This window comes from Nansenia antarctica (genome assembly GCF_963989245.1).
Source record: "Nansenia antarctica genome assembly, chromosome: 14".
NCBI lineage: Eukaryota > Metazoa > Chordata > Actinopteri > Argentiniformes > Microstomatidae > Nansenia > Nansenia antarctica.
The window spans coordinates 16,488,680-16,501,179 of NC_137684.1; the positions used below are offsets into that span (position 1 = coordinate 16,488,680).

The window sequence follows — 12,500 nt, forward strand, 5'->3', positions numbered from 1 at the left end:
GAGAGAGAGAGGGAGAGAGGGATACAGAGAGAGAGGGAGGGAGAGTTGGGGTTGGGGTGAGAGTGGGTGAAAAACAGGGAAGAGAGGAAGAGCCTGAGAGAGCCTCCTGATCGAACCTATTGCATGCCTGGTCTTGAAGCTCAGATCAGCTCTGAGGCAGAGAGGGGGCGTTTTGGCGCTTGGAGAGGGTAGCTGTGACTTGGCTGGGGCAGAACGTAGCTGTGGCTAGCCTGGGGAAGATGGTAGCTATCTAGCTGTGACTTGGCTGGGGTAGAACGTAGCTGTGGCTAGCCTGGGGAAGATGGGCGCTAACTAGCTATGACTTGGCTGGGAGATGCTAGCTATATAGCTGTGACTTGGCTGGGGCAGAACGTAGCTGTGGCTAGCTTGGGGAAGATGGGAGCTATCTAGCTGTGACTTGGCTGGGAGAGATGGTAGCTATCTAGTTATGGCTTGGCTGGGAGATGGTAGCTGTCTAGTTATGGCTTGTCTGGGAGATGGTAGCTATCTAGTTATGACTTGGTTGGGGGAGATGGTAGCTGTCTAGTTATGGCTTGTCTGGGAGATGGTAGCTATCTAGTTATGACTTGGTTGGGAGATGGTAGCTATCTCGTTATGACTTGGTTGGGAGATGGTAGCTATCTAGTTATGGCTTGGCTGGGAGATGGTAGCTATCTAGTTATGGCTTGGCCTGGGGGAGATGGTAGCTATCTAGTTATGGCTTGGCCTGGGGGAGATGGTAGCTATCTAGTTATGGCTTGGCCTGGGGGAGATGGTAGCTATCTAGTTATGACTTGGTTGGGAGATGGTAGCTATCTAGCTATGACTTGGCTGGCAGAGAAGGTAGCTAGCTATGACTTGGCTGGCAGAGAAGGTAGCTAGCTATGACGTAGCTCAGCCTTTCTGAGAAAGAGACTCTGCTGGCTTTACTGTCAGGGACAGATGCTAACATACAGCTCTCCCTGCCTTTGTTACTCTGTCAGCAGCCTCACTCCCAAGAGAGATCGGGTGTCAACACATGTAACAATATAGTCCAATACAGCAACAATGACGATGAAGTTACCCATGTTTTACTTGACTAATTAGATGGCCTTCCCCTGACCAACCTGAAGTTCATAGGGTGTATAGGGTTCTTCTACTTGTGTAGAGCTCCCAGGTTTCAGGAGGCTGCTTTTCCATGTGAGCAGTGCCTCGGTGTCTACTTAATGTTCAGACCTTTATTCTGAAAAGATGTAAATACATTTCTGCGTTGTTGAAAATCAATGACACACTCGCTAGTCAACGAACACAGCTTGTTTTGTAAGCTTGCTAACAATGTAAAGCAGTGTTATAGTTAACTAGGTAGCAGTGGGGATTACTCACCTGAATCCATTGCATTGCAATGTTTTGGCATGACTAGTGAGTGTGTCATTGATTTTCAACAACATTGACATTTATAATAAAAAATCTGAATAAAAGTCTATTATATTATTATATTATATGTCTGTATAATGGTTTTGATTGGTTGGAGACTTGTCCCGGTTTCACCAGCTGCTGTCACATTTCTTCTTGTGCTTTTTATCTACCTTGCCTGCGTGGGCTTGGAAAGGTTGCCATGGCATTTTTGGAGCAGTCCACGTCTGTCCTTGGCACTTCAAACCCTCTCGGCACATATCAGCTGAGCAGCAAAGGTTGAAGGCGCCTCTTACAGACAGAACGCCACACTGACTAAGCCAGGATTCACTGTGTGAATCCGTCACATACATTTGAGCTTGTTCAGAAGATGTTACATTTACATTTGCATTTTTGGCACTCAGCAGACGCCTTTATCCAAAGCGACTTACGTTTGTCTAAGTAAATCATCTATCCATCAGTCATCATAATAAAAAGTAATCTATGCTATGACCAGGGGCCACTGGCAGTCACAGTGCTAGAAGAAGGAATAATAATAATAATATTTATTATCTAAATGTATTAACAGTAGAGAGACGGTAGAGGGGATGAAGCGGTCTGTGTGTGTGTCTTCAGACCTCATTGTACAGTGCAAGCCAACAGTGAACCAAGTCCATTGGTAACCTACAAGTCACCTTTTGATTAGCTTGAATTATACGAGAAGCTCACGCTTGCATGCACACAAACACACTCTCTCTCTCTCTCTCACACACACACACACACACACACACACACACACACACACACACACACACACACACACTGGCTAATGCGTGTGTCTTTCTCCTGGTGAGATGTTTGGGAGGGCAGGAATACCACTGTGTCTCTGTCAGGGTCCTAGTGGAGAGTGACACAGTGTCTCTAATTGGAAATGTGCTTGACACCTCAGTGTCACACAACCACACACACACAAACAGGACTTCCCAGGCAGACAGGCAAGGGGGCTGTCTCCATAAGCCTTCTCCTGCAGGACTGATCTGCACCGATCACTGTTCTGCGTCATTCTAATGAATCCTCTGTCAAGAGGAAATAGTTTTCTTCTAGGAAATAGGTCCTAGACATTATAATTGGTGTTACATTATTTTCTTGGTAGGTAAAACCGTACTGGTTGGAGTGGACATTTGATTGGTCCGGAGAAGTCTGTTTAGAGATGAAGTGGCTTTGTAGCGCGGTGTTGTGGCGTCACTGAAACAAGCTTCTGAATGGAAGTGAGATGTGGGTGAATGATGGCCCACCTATTGTAGCTATAGACGAGTGGGTTCCAGAACCAGATGGAAAATGTGTTCAATTCTATAATACTCTCATTTCCTCCCCCTCCTCTCTCTCTCTTTCTCACTTCTCATCCTCCCTCCCTCTCTCACTCTCTCTCCTTTTCTCTCCCACCCATTTCTCTATCTCCCTCTCTCTTTCATGCTCTCTCTCTCACTTCCCCCCCTCTCTATCTCTCTCTCTTTCTCTCTCTCCCCATCTCTCTCTCTCTCTCTCTCCCTCTCTCTTTCACACTCTATTTCTCCCCCATCTCTCTTTCTGTCTCTCTCTCTCTCTCTCCCCCTCTCTCGATTCCCCCTATCTCTCCCCCCCTCCTCTTCTCTCCTTCTCCCCCCCCCCCCCCCCGACTTTTCTCTTCTCCTCTCTTCCTGTACGACTGCACAAGCCTTCTGCACAAGTCCCTAGCCCCTACACACAGTCGGGTAGATCTGAGGCAATTTTGACATTCTGTGCAACAAGCAGCACAACCTGGCACCAAAGATCATTCCTTGCAATAGCTCTCAACCTGGCACCAAAGATCAGTCATAACCTGGCACCAAAAATCATTCCTGGCAAGAGCTCTCAAACTCAGCAAGTGACATTCTCGGTCACTGAAGTCATTTGATATTTTGCGAAGTCATTTGATATGCCTGTGTTTTATATTTATTTTGTGTTTTCACCCATTGCTGATGCACTGCACCGTCCATATACATAATGGGTAGATCGAATATAAGAAGAAACCAACTTAAATCTAAACTCTCCCTCCATCTCTCCCTCCATCTCCCTCTCCATCTCTCCCTCCATCTCCATCTCCCTCCATCTCCCTCTCCATCTCTCCCTCCATCTCCCTCTCCATCTCCCTCCATCTCTCCCTCCATCTCCCTCTCCATCTCTCCCTCCATCTCCCTCTCCATCTCTCCCTCCATCTCTCCCTCCATCTCCCTCTCCATCTCTCTCTCCATCTCTCCCTCCATCTCCTTCTCCATCTCCATCTCTCTCTCCATCTCTCCCTCCATCTCCCTCTCCATCTCTCCCTCCATCTCCCTCTCCATCTCTCCCTCCATCTCCCTCTCCATCTCCATCTCTCTCTCCATCTCTCCCTCCATCTCTCTCTCCCTCCATCTCCCTCTCCATCTCCCTCTCCATCTCTCCCTCCATCTCCGTCTCTCTGTAGATCCGCTACATCTCCCAGACCCAGGGCCAGCCAGGGGAGCAGCTGCTGAACGTGGGGACCAAGACATCCCGCTTCTTCTGCAAGGAGTCTGACTCACCCTACGCTGCCTGGAGAATCAAGGTACACACACACACACACACACACACACACACACACACTCAACACACACTCCCTCCCTTGCTCCCCCCCCGATATCCCTTATCTTCTAAACATGGTTACGGTGAAAACATGAAAACATCCTGTACTCATTTCTTTAAGTTTCTTCTCATTTGTCTCTTTTTCCGCCTTGTTCCCATTCTGTCCTTTTGCTCAACTAAACTAAACCAAACTAAACTACACTACACTGCATTTCCTTGTATAGTACTTTTGAAGTTGAATCAAAAAAGTTGAATCTAATCTAATCATCGAAAACTCTGTCCTGTTGCTGCAGACCACAGAGGAGCATGAGAAAGAGACGGCACTGAAGTCCAAAGAGGCCCGGAAGTACATCTTCAGCTCTCTGGATGACATAGCTCACGTGAGTACCGGGGTCATCAACAACACAATCATAGCGTTGCTGTAACACACCATACAGGGCCTGAGGTGGTGTCCTTGTGTCCTTGTATGGGTGTCAATCAGGGGGAGGCTGGTGGAGGTAGAAATCAGAGGACGGGGCTCATTGTAAACGTGTGGAAAGAGGAACGGTATCGGTTCCCCGTGAGGAACGGTACCAGACACCTGTCACCTGTATGTGACACCGTTCCTCGTTCTGTTTCATGCAGCACAATGTACCCGTCCTCCGGTGTCTACCTCCACCAGGTGTGCACAATGCAGTGCGGAGTGATCAATAACACCAATGTTTCAAACTTCGGACAGATCTCAGAGTGAAGACAGACAGGAAAGGAAGGAGAAGAAGGGAGAGAGGGCATGTCAGCAGGGCATGGGCCGGATTTGAACCCATGCCGACATGGGCATATGTGTGCACTGTAGACTGCGGTGCTAGACCACTGGACCACCCCAGGCCACACATTGTAGACTTTTGATCATGCAATCATAGTGCCATGCTGTTAGAAAATCCTGGGGTTGGATCCTGTGGGCGGCGGCTGTGGCGCAGGAGGTAGAGCCGCTGTCTAATGATCGCAAGGTTGGCAGATGGGCGGTTCGAGCCCCGGCTGGCCACATGTCGAAGTGTCCTTGGGCAAGACACTGAACTTTGGATAAAGGCGCTATATAAGTGCAGTCCATTTACCATCCTGCAGATGTTCATGTCTCTTCCTCCCCTCTCCTCTCTCCTCCCTCCTCTCTCCCCCCTCCCCCTCCTCTCTCCCCCTCCCCCCTCCTCTCTCCCCCCTCCCCCCTCCTCTCTCCCTCCTCTCTCCCCCCTCCTCTCTCCCCCCTCCCCCCTCCTCTCTCCCTGCAGGTGAACCTGGTGTTGAACATGGAGGGCAGCGACCTGCTGGCAGAGAAGGCCGACCGCAGGGAGTTTGTGAGCCTGCTGAAGACCATGCTGCTGATCGACGCAGAGAAGAGGGCGGTGCCCTCCGACGCCCTGAGCCACGCCTTCGTCACCATGCAGCACTTGCTGGACTACCCACACAGCAACCAGTATGTCCCTCCTACCTTACCTTGCTGTACCTATCCTACCACAGTAATCAGTGCCCTTTCTACCCCTGTACTCCCATACAGCCATACAGTACATCTACCCTCCATCTGTGCAACCACAGCAGGCAGTATCTCCTCTACCTTATACAGTCAAACATTATTTTGTCCAGTCCATTTTCTGTTCTGAGTTCTGTGTGGAATGATATCTGATTTTTTCCTCTGCTTTTTTGTGTTGTTCCAATGCAAACCAAAACAAATGTGAATACCAAAGCAGTTGTAATGGTGACAATGTTCTGGGAGAAGTGGTGCATTATCTGACAGAAGTGCAGGGGTGCCAATATCTTTGTCCATGACCGTACCACACAACCAACTACGTTAAGGTCATCACAACTATTGTAATGAAACCTGTGTTGAACAAGCACTTGCTCGTAGATCCAGCTCCTAACCACCCTCCCCCTCTTTCTCCTTGTCCCCAGCGTCCAATCCTGTTTCCACATCATGGACGTCTGCCACTTGCGGCCCAACACGTACGACACGATGAACCGCAACAAGGCCCCAGTGTTCCCCAGGCCCGCCGTCCCCTCCAACGCCCCCGCCGGCCTGCCCCTGGCCTTCAACAAGATGGCCTCCGTTCACTCACAGGTAAGGCTTGCCCCTGCTGGGTAACAGGAATGTGTTTGTGGTGGCGAAGGTTTGGCGGAGAAGTTTTGGCGGAGAAGGTTTGCATTACAGTTTTGGATTCAGTGTCAATGAAAAACTGAAAAACACTGAACACCAGAGGAGGCTGGTGGAGGTAGACATCAGGGACAGGCTTATTATTGTACTATTACTATTGTCACATTGTTTGTATTACTATATTATATTGTATTGCTGATTTGTTGTCGACTGTTGTAGCGAGGAACAAGATCCCAAAGCATTTCACTATGTCAATTACGGCTGTATGCGATGTTCGTGACGAATGAAATTAGATTTGACCTCATTTGATTTCTTTGTAAAGCATTATACTGGGCCTGTCCTCTGCCTCTGCTGTGCACAGTTTTTTCCATCTTCCGTATTACAGTGAGATGAGATACCCACTTGGCTTTTAGGTTGACCTCCTGTTAAACCGATATCTAATATCGCCATCTACTGGAAGGTTTACGTCACTGCATTGTACTCGAGCAATTATAATACAAGCGATATCTGAAGTGAATCACTAACAGAGAATGGATACTATAACCCCCCTCCTCCCTCCACACAGGCCATGACACAGTCAGCCCCCTCTGTGATGCACCCCGGGATGGCGCTGCAGACAGGAAACAGTCAGTTCGGCTGCAGCGACTCCTTCCAGCCTGCCCTCATCCTCTGCCCCCCCAACATGCAAGGTAACGGAGGCTTTGCAAACGAGATCAGTAGCCGTAGAAGTTTCATAACAATCCCCAAATCGAGATTGAGTTTAATCGCAATGTGTCCATGCTCATGTCTGCTGATGTGTCCATGCTCATGTCTGCGGATGTGTCCATGCTCATGTCTATGATGTGTCCATGCTCATGTCTATGATGTGTCCATGCTCATGTCTGTGATGTGTCCATGCTCATGTCTGATGATGTCAGAATCAAGTTCATTGTTACATCCCATTAAACAGAGAGTATATTATAATTTAGTTACCTCAGCGGCGCGTGTGCATGGCGGAACTTTTGCTGGACTTTTTTGCGTCGTCCTCACTGCACGCCTGTTTGTTACGGCTCTACTGCGGAGCTGCTACTGCCTGCCATGTCTCTGTACATTGAGTTTGCCTTTGATAACGGCCATCAATAATATAATGCTTAATTTCACTTCATTATAAATGTGTTCTGGGTTCAGTCTTTGCTGTCATCCATCCTTAATGAGCGATTAGAAAAGTGAAACGAAGCACGCGCACACACACACACACAGAGACGCAGAGAGAAAGAGAGAGACATGGGAGGGTAGTGGAAGATAATCATTAGATGTTGATGCTAGAAGAACACACCAAGATGACGAGACATAAAAACGAGTACCTCGTCTTTGAAAGTCGAGTTTCACAGTCAGGTTTTGGGTTCATAAAAAAAAAAAAATGGCAGTAGTTATAAAAGACAATCAACAAGGCGAGAGACAATAGAGTAATGTAATAACGTGCGTCTCATGTTTGTCGTAGGTAACCCCAACCAGCCGCCCGGGTACGTACGGATGGACAACACCATCCCCCTGGTGACCCAGGCCCCCCCCATGCAGCCCCTCCAGATGAGGCCAGGCGTCATGGCACAGGTGAGACAGACTCTACCTGACAGGGTGGTGATGCCACACTGTACTTCAGTGTTCTCCCCCCAATGATTTTTTGGCAACAAGATGGTGGCTGGATTGTATTTTTATCAAAACCGACTTGTGTTTATTCATGTCAAAAAGTGCTAAATTGTGAAAATACCACCGTTCATCCGTTGTCAAACTTAGCTGAGGTGCTGGAACTGAAGAGTATCAGTAGAGTGCCAATAACAGCATCCGCACACTCAAACACTGCAAAAAAAGTGTTTATTGCAAGCTTTCGGTCATAGACCTTCTTCAGGCATGTGTGCTAAAATAGACACTTGTCATTACCACACAGAAGGTGAATTGGCTCTGAAACAACATTGTTGTAAAAAATAAAATAAAAAGCGTGAAGCCTGAGAGTTTTCAGGTACTTTTTGCACATTTTGACATTAATAAATATGTCATGCTCTTCAAATATCCAGAGGAGAACCATGTCACCCATACAGACCTGACTAAACAATTGATCCTCCATGTCTGTGTCCTGTGTCAGAACCCTGTCACCCATACAGACCTGACATATATATCCCCATTAAATTGAATGGGAAAGTGTGTCCAAACTTTTGACTGGTACTGTAGACCTGACTAAACGATTGATCCTCCATGTGTGTGTCCTGTGTCCTGCAGCCGTGGCCCAGCCGAGGGCAGCAGATCCTGGTCCCGGCATGGCAGCAGGTGCCCCCCCCTCCTCCTCCACCCGCCTCCCTGGCGTCTGACACTGTGGCTGGACCACAGAGGATCAGCGACTGGGGGTGAGATACGTTCGTCGCTCCATTAGAAATGTCGTGCGTAGAGCTTTGTGACGCTCTGTTCTGTAGAGGAGATGTTCTACGTCGTTTGTTTTTGTCTGAAGGTTCTGTAACATTTTTCCCTTCGCTGAACACGACCCTGAAAGTTTTGCAGACTTTCAGTGAATCAATAACCTTAGAAAAGAAACAGCAAACTTCAGCACACTGGCTTCTTTGCTACAGCAGTTGCTTCACACCTACGTGGGAAGATACTGACTGAACATGACCGTGACATATGAAAGAATGTTTAGGTCAAACTTGACTTCTACCTTTTGTGTGAAAACCAAAGTTGTTTGTTCGTGGGTCTTTCTGCCTTAAGTTTTGTCTTCAGCGAGTCAAATGCGTGCTTGATCGGGTTGAGATCAGGTGATTGACTCGGCCATTGCAGAATATTCCACTTCTTTGCCTTGAAAACTCTCTCTCTCTCTCTCTCTCTCTCTATCTATAGAGGAAACATACTAACATCCTGTTGTTTCGCGTCCCCACAGGAAGGTGCGTCCCCATAGCAACCACTATAGCTCCATGATGCCTCAGACTCTCCTGACCAATCAGATGACCATGTCAGCTCATCAACCAATCAACATCGGCATAGCTCACGTGGTGTGGCCGCAGCCGGCCGCCAACAAGAGGAACAGGCACAGCCAACACAACAGGTGAGACGACCTCCTGTTCTTCACCTGTCCAACCATGGTCTCCTCTATGGTCCTGCTCCTGTTAGAGAGATAATAGAGAAGGTCATGTTGAGATGTAGATGGAAGTTGACTTTATATGACTTTATTGACTTATTTTCCTAGCATGACGACTGCCAATGGCCGCTGGCCTGAGCTAGATTACTTTTCCTGCTGCGACTGGTTGATTGATGATTCACTTACTTAGTCAAATGTACTGATTGTAAGTCGCTTGGGAATAAGGCGTCTGCTAATGCCAAAAAGTTGTCAGAGAGAAGTTGGAAGGTAATGTTGACGTAAATGTTTGATTTATCTTGAATGGTGACCTCTTGTTCATCACCTGTCCAACCATGTTCCTGTCACTTAGCTGGAAAGGCCCAAATTCTTCTGTATTGATTTGATTATTGTTTACTTTATCTCCTTGTCATGTAGTGTGTTATTCTGAACTGTGATCTGAGCATATCCAGAATCAGAATCAGAATTGCTTATACACAGAGTACAATAATTGGGTTCAGGTTCATTAGACATTGGAATTGCAGCAGAATACACAATCAATAATAGAATAAGCAGGATATAAAACAACATTCAACATTAGCCGTGTTAGCGTCAATAGTAGCAATAGCAGCAGAATTCGATCAACAATGATAGAGTAAAGTAATAACAGCAGAATGCAAATCAGCAATAATAGAATAAGTAATAGCAGCAGAATGCAAATCAGCATTGTAATCAACATTACGGAAAGTTCAACTCAAATTCTAAATAAAACAAGTGTTAAATATATATTAATAAAATTAACAACAACGTTGTGTGTCTCTCCCCCCTATCAGGAGCATGAACTACTCCCAAATCAGCATTGTAATCAACATTACGGAAAGTTCAACTCAAATTCTAAATAAAACAAGTGTTAAATATATATTAACTCTTTGACTGCCAGCCATGTTCAGAGCGGAGAGCTCCACACTGCCAGACTTTTGGGGCATTTTCGCTGAACTTTGAAGACCCACCAAATATTGACTTTTCGGACTACATAAACATTGAACATATCTACCAAAACTTTAGACTCTCTTCTTTCATCAGAAAAAGAAAGTTTGTTTCTAGCCTCTTTGAGTGTTTAGAAATCGGCCGTAGAACATAGGGTGGTTTCAGCAAAAACACCTGATTTTGACCAATAAACAGAGAAAACGAGCTTTTTTTTTTTTTTTTTCTGCACTTTTTCTGTATCATCCGACTCTGAACTGTTTGAAGAGTCGCGCGATGGCCGCGATGCTCCGCAATGCTCCGTGCCGCAATGCTCCGCGCCGCGTTTGGCACATACCCTGATCCGTTTCGCCATTACTACAACCCACAGCAAGCCACTTCCTTCTCCAGGCTTTTATCGAACTACTGCCCCCATCTGGGACCGAAATACATTACACCCAAGTCTGAAATTCACTCGCTAGGTGTAGAACATGTCAATAACGCGATCCCCGCGAAAAATAAAATAAAATCTATAAGACGCCAATTGGCGTCTTTGGCAGTCAACGTTACTATTCTATAAGACGCCAATTGGCGTCTTTGGCAGTCAATGAGTTAATAAAATTAACAACAACGTTGTGTGTCTCTCCCCCTATCAGGAGCATGAACTACTCCCACAACAACAGCAGCGACGTGCACATCTCCATGTGCCGGACGCCCAACATGGCCCCCCCGGTGGGCCACACGGCGGGAGGGGGCGGGGCCCAGGAGGAGAGGCCCGTAGCGGCGGAGCAGGAAGTGGAGCAGGAACGGCGGCGGAGACGCGACGAGGAGGAGGGCGAGGAGGAGGAGGAGGAGGTGAGCTGCTGCAAGGTGGGGCAGGACTCTGACGCACAGCAGGACATGACGGCCCACAACAAGCAGCGGGAGTCGTCCGTCGTCATCGGCGACATGCCAAGCCCCACCCTCAGCGTGATCAGCCTGAGCAGCGACACGGACGAGGAGGAGTCGGCCCAGAGGTGCCATATGAGAGAGTGAGTAAACCCGTTGTAACCATAGAAACAGAATGAGAGTGAGTAACACTATTCTAACCATAGAAACAGACTGAGTAACGCTGTTGTAACCGTAGAAACAGAACGAGAGAGGGAGTAACGCTGTTGTAACCATTGTAGCTAACATAACATGTACGTGTTCTGTATAAACACACAGTTTATGTATGGTTTCACATAGTGAATAGCATTTACCCACCCATTACATCGATATGATAGCCTTGTTTAGCATTTCACCCTGCGGCTACCAGAGTTATGAGTGTTTTGCCCAGTGGACTGAGTCAGTGTTCCCCTGGATGTCCCCGGTCCTGTAGGTGTAAGGGCAGCCCAGACTGTGAGGCCTGTAAGGGCACGCTGGACCTGGAGAGGGTGTGTTCTCTCAGCAGTCCAGACAGCACCCTCAGTACCAGCTCCTCTGCCTCAGTCCAGTCCAGCCCCTCTCCCTGCAAGAGACCCAACAGGTACAGGTAACGTCTGTCTCTGTGTACTACCTCACTGTCTGTCTCTGTGTACTACCTCACTATGTGTCTAAAACCCCATTTGAAAACAGCTGTAATCATGAGTACAGCAGCAGTTACGTAGCTCTGATTTCGATTGCTCTTGTCTGGTTTTCTTCCTCCAGCATGTCTGAGGACGACGGACACGAGAGTGGCGGTGACACGGTGGACGGCTCCCCCGCCTCCGACTCCAGCCAGAGTCACAGCCCCTACCCGGAGAGCCGTTACCTCGGCAACCAGAACCACCAGGCGTCCCTGGCGAGGACGGCCCGCACCATGGCCCCTGAGAGGCAGGCCAGGAAACCCCCCGTGAGGACCATGGTGGTGCCTCCCATGAGGGTGCAGAACAACAACTGCATCACCCAGGATCACACGGGCAGAAACGGTCAGTAGCCCTTCAGGCAGAAACGGTCAGTAGCCCTTCAGGCAGAAACGGTCAGTAGCCCTTCAGGCAGAAACGGTCAGTAGCTCTTCAGGCAGAAACGGTCAGTGGCTCTTCAGGTAGAAACGGTCAGTAGCTCTTCATGCAGAAACAGTCAGTAGCCCTTCATGCAGAAATGGTCAGTAGCCCTTCATGCAGAAACAGTCAGTAGCCCTTCATGCAGAAACGGTCAGTAGCTCTTCAGGCAGAAACAGTCAGTAGCGCTTCATGCAGAAACAGTCAGTAGCGCTTCATGCAGAAACAGTCAGTAGCGCTTCATGCAGAAATGGTCAGTAGCGCTTCAGGTAGAGATGGTCAGTAGCTCTTCTGTAGAGTAAGATGGTGGCACCATTTTACTGTTAGAGGCAAGAAAGCTGTATGAGTTCCA

At 48.0% G+C, this 12,500-nt stretch overlaps 1 protein-coding gene across 1 annotated transcript in view; it reads left to right on the forward strand.

The window, feature by feature from the left end:
* Positions 1-12,500, forward strand: part of hipk3a (homeodomain interacting protein kinase 3a) — a gene marked incomplete at both ends in the record, with an annotated part of 40,933 nt that overhangs the window by 21,646 nt on the left and 6,787 nt on the right. Inside the window, 11 exons of the mRNA XM_080544640.1 lie at positions 3,854-3,973; positions 4,284-4,370; positions 5,253-5,437; positions 5,911-6,076; positions 6,675-6,798; positions 7,590-7,699; positions 8,363-8,487; positions 9,012-9,176; positions 10,805-11,179; positions 11,509-11,661; positions 11,817-12,076. Of these exons, the coding sequence (XP_080400766.1) occupies positions 3,854-3,973; positions 4,284-4,370; positions 5,253-5,437; positions 5,911-6,076; positions 6,675-6,798; positions 7,590-7,699; positions 8,363-8,487; positions 9,012-9,176; positions 10,805-11,179; positions 11,509-11,661; positions 11,817-12,076 (1,870 nt within the window). The remainder of the gene's footprint in view (positions 1-3,853; positions 3,974-4,283; positions 4,371-5,252; positions 5,438-5,910; positions 6,077-6,674; positions 6,799-7,589; positions 7,700-8,362; positions 8,488-9,011; positions 9,177-10,804; positions 11,180-11,508; positions 11,662-11,816; positions 12,077-12,500) is intronic.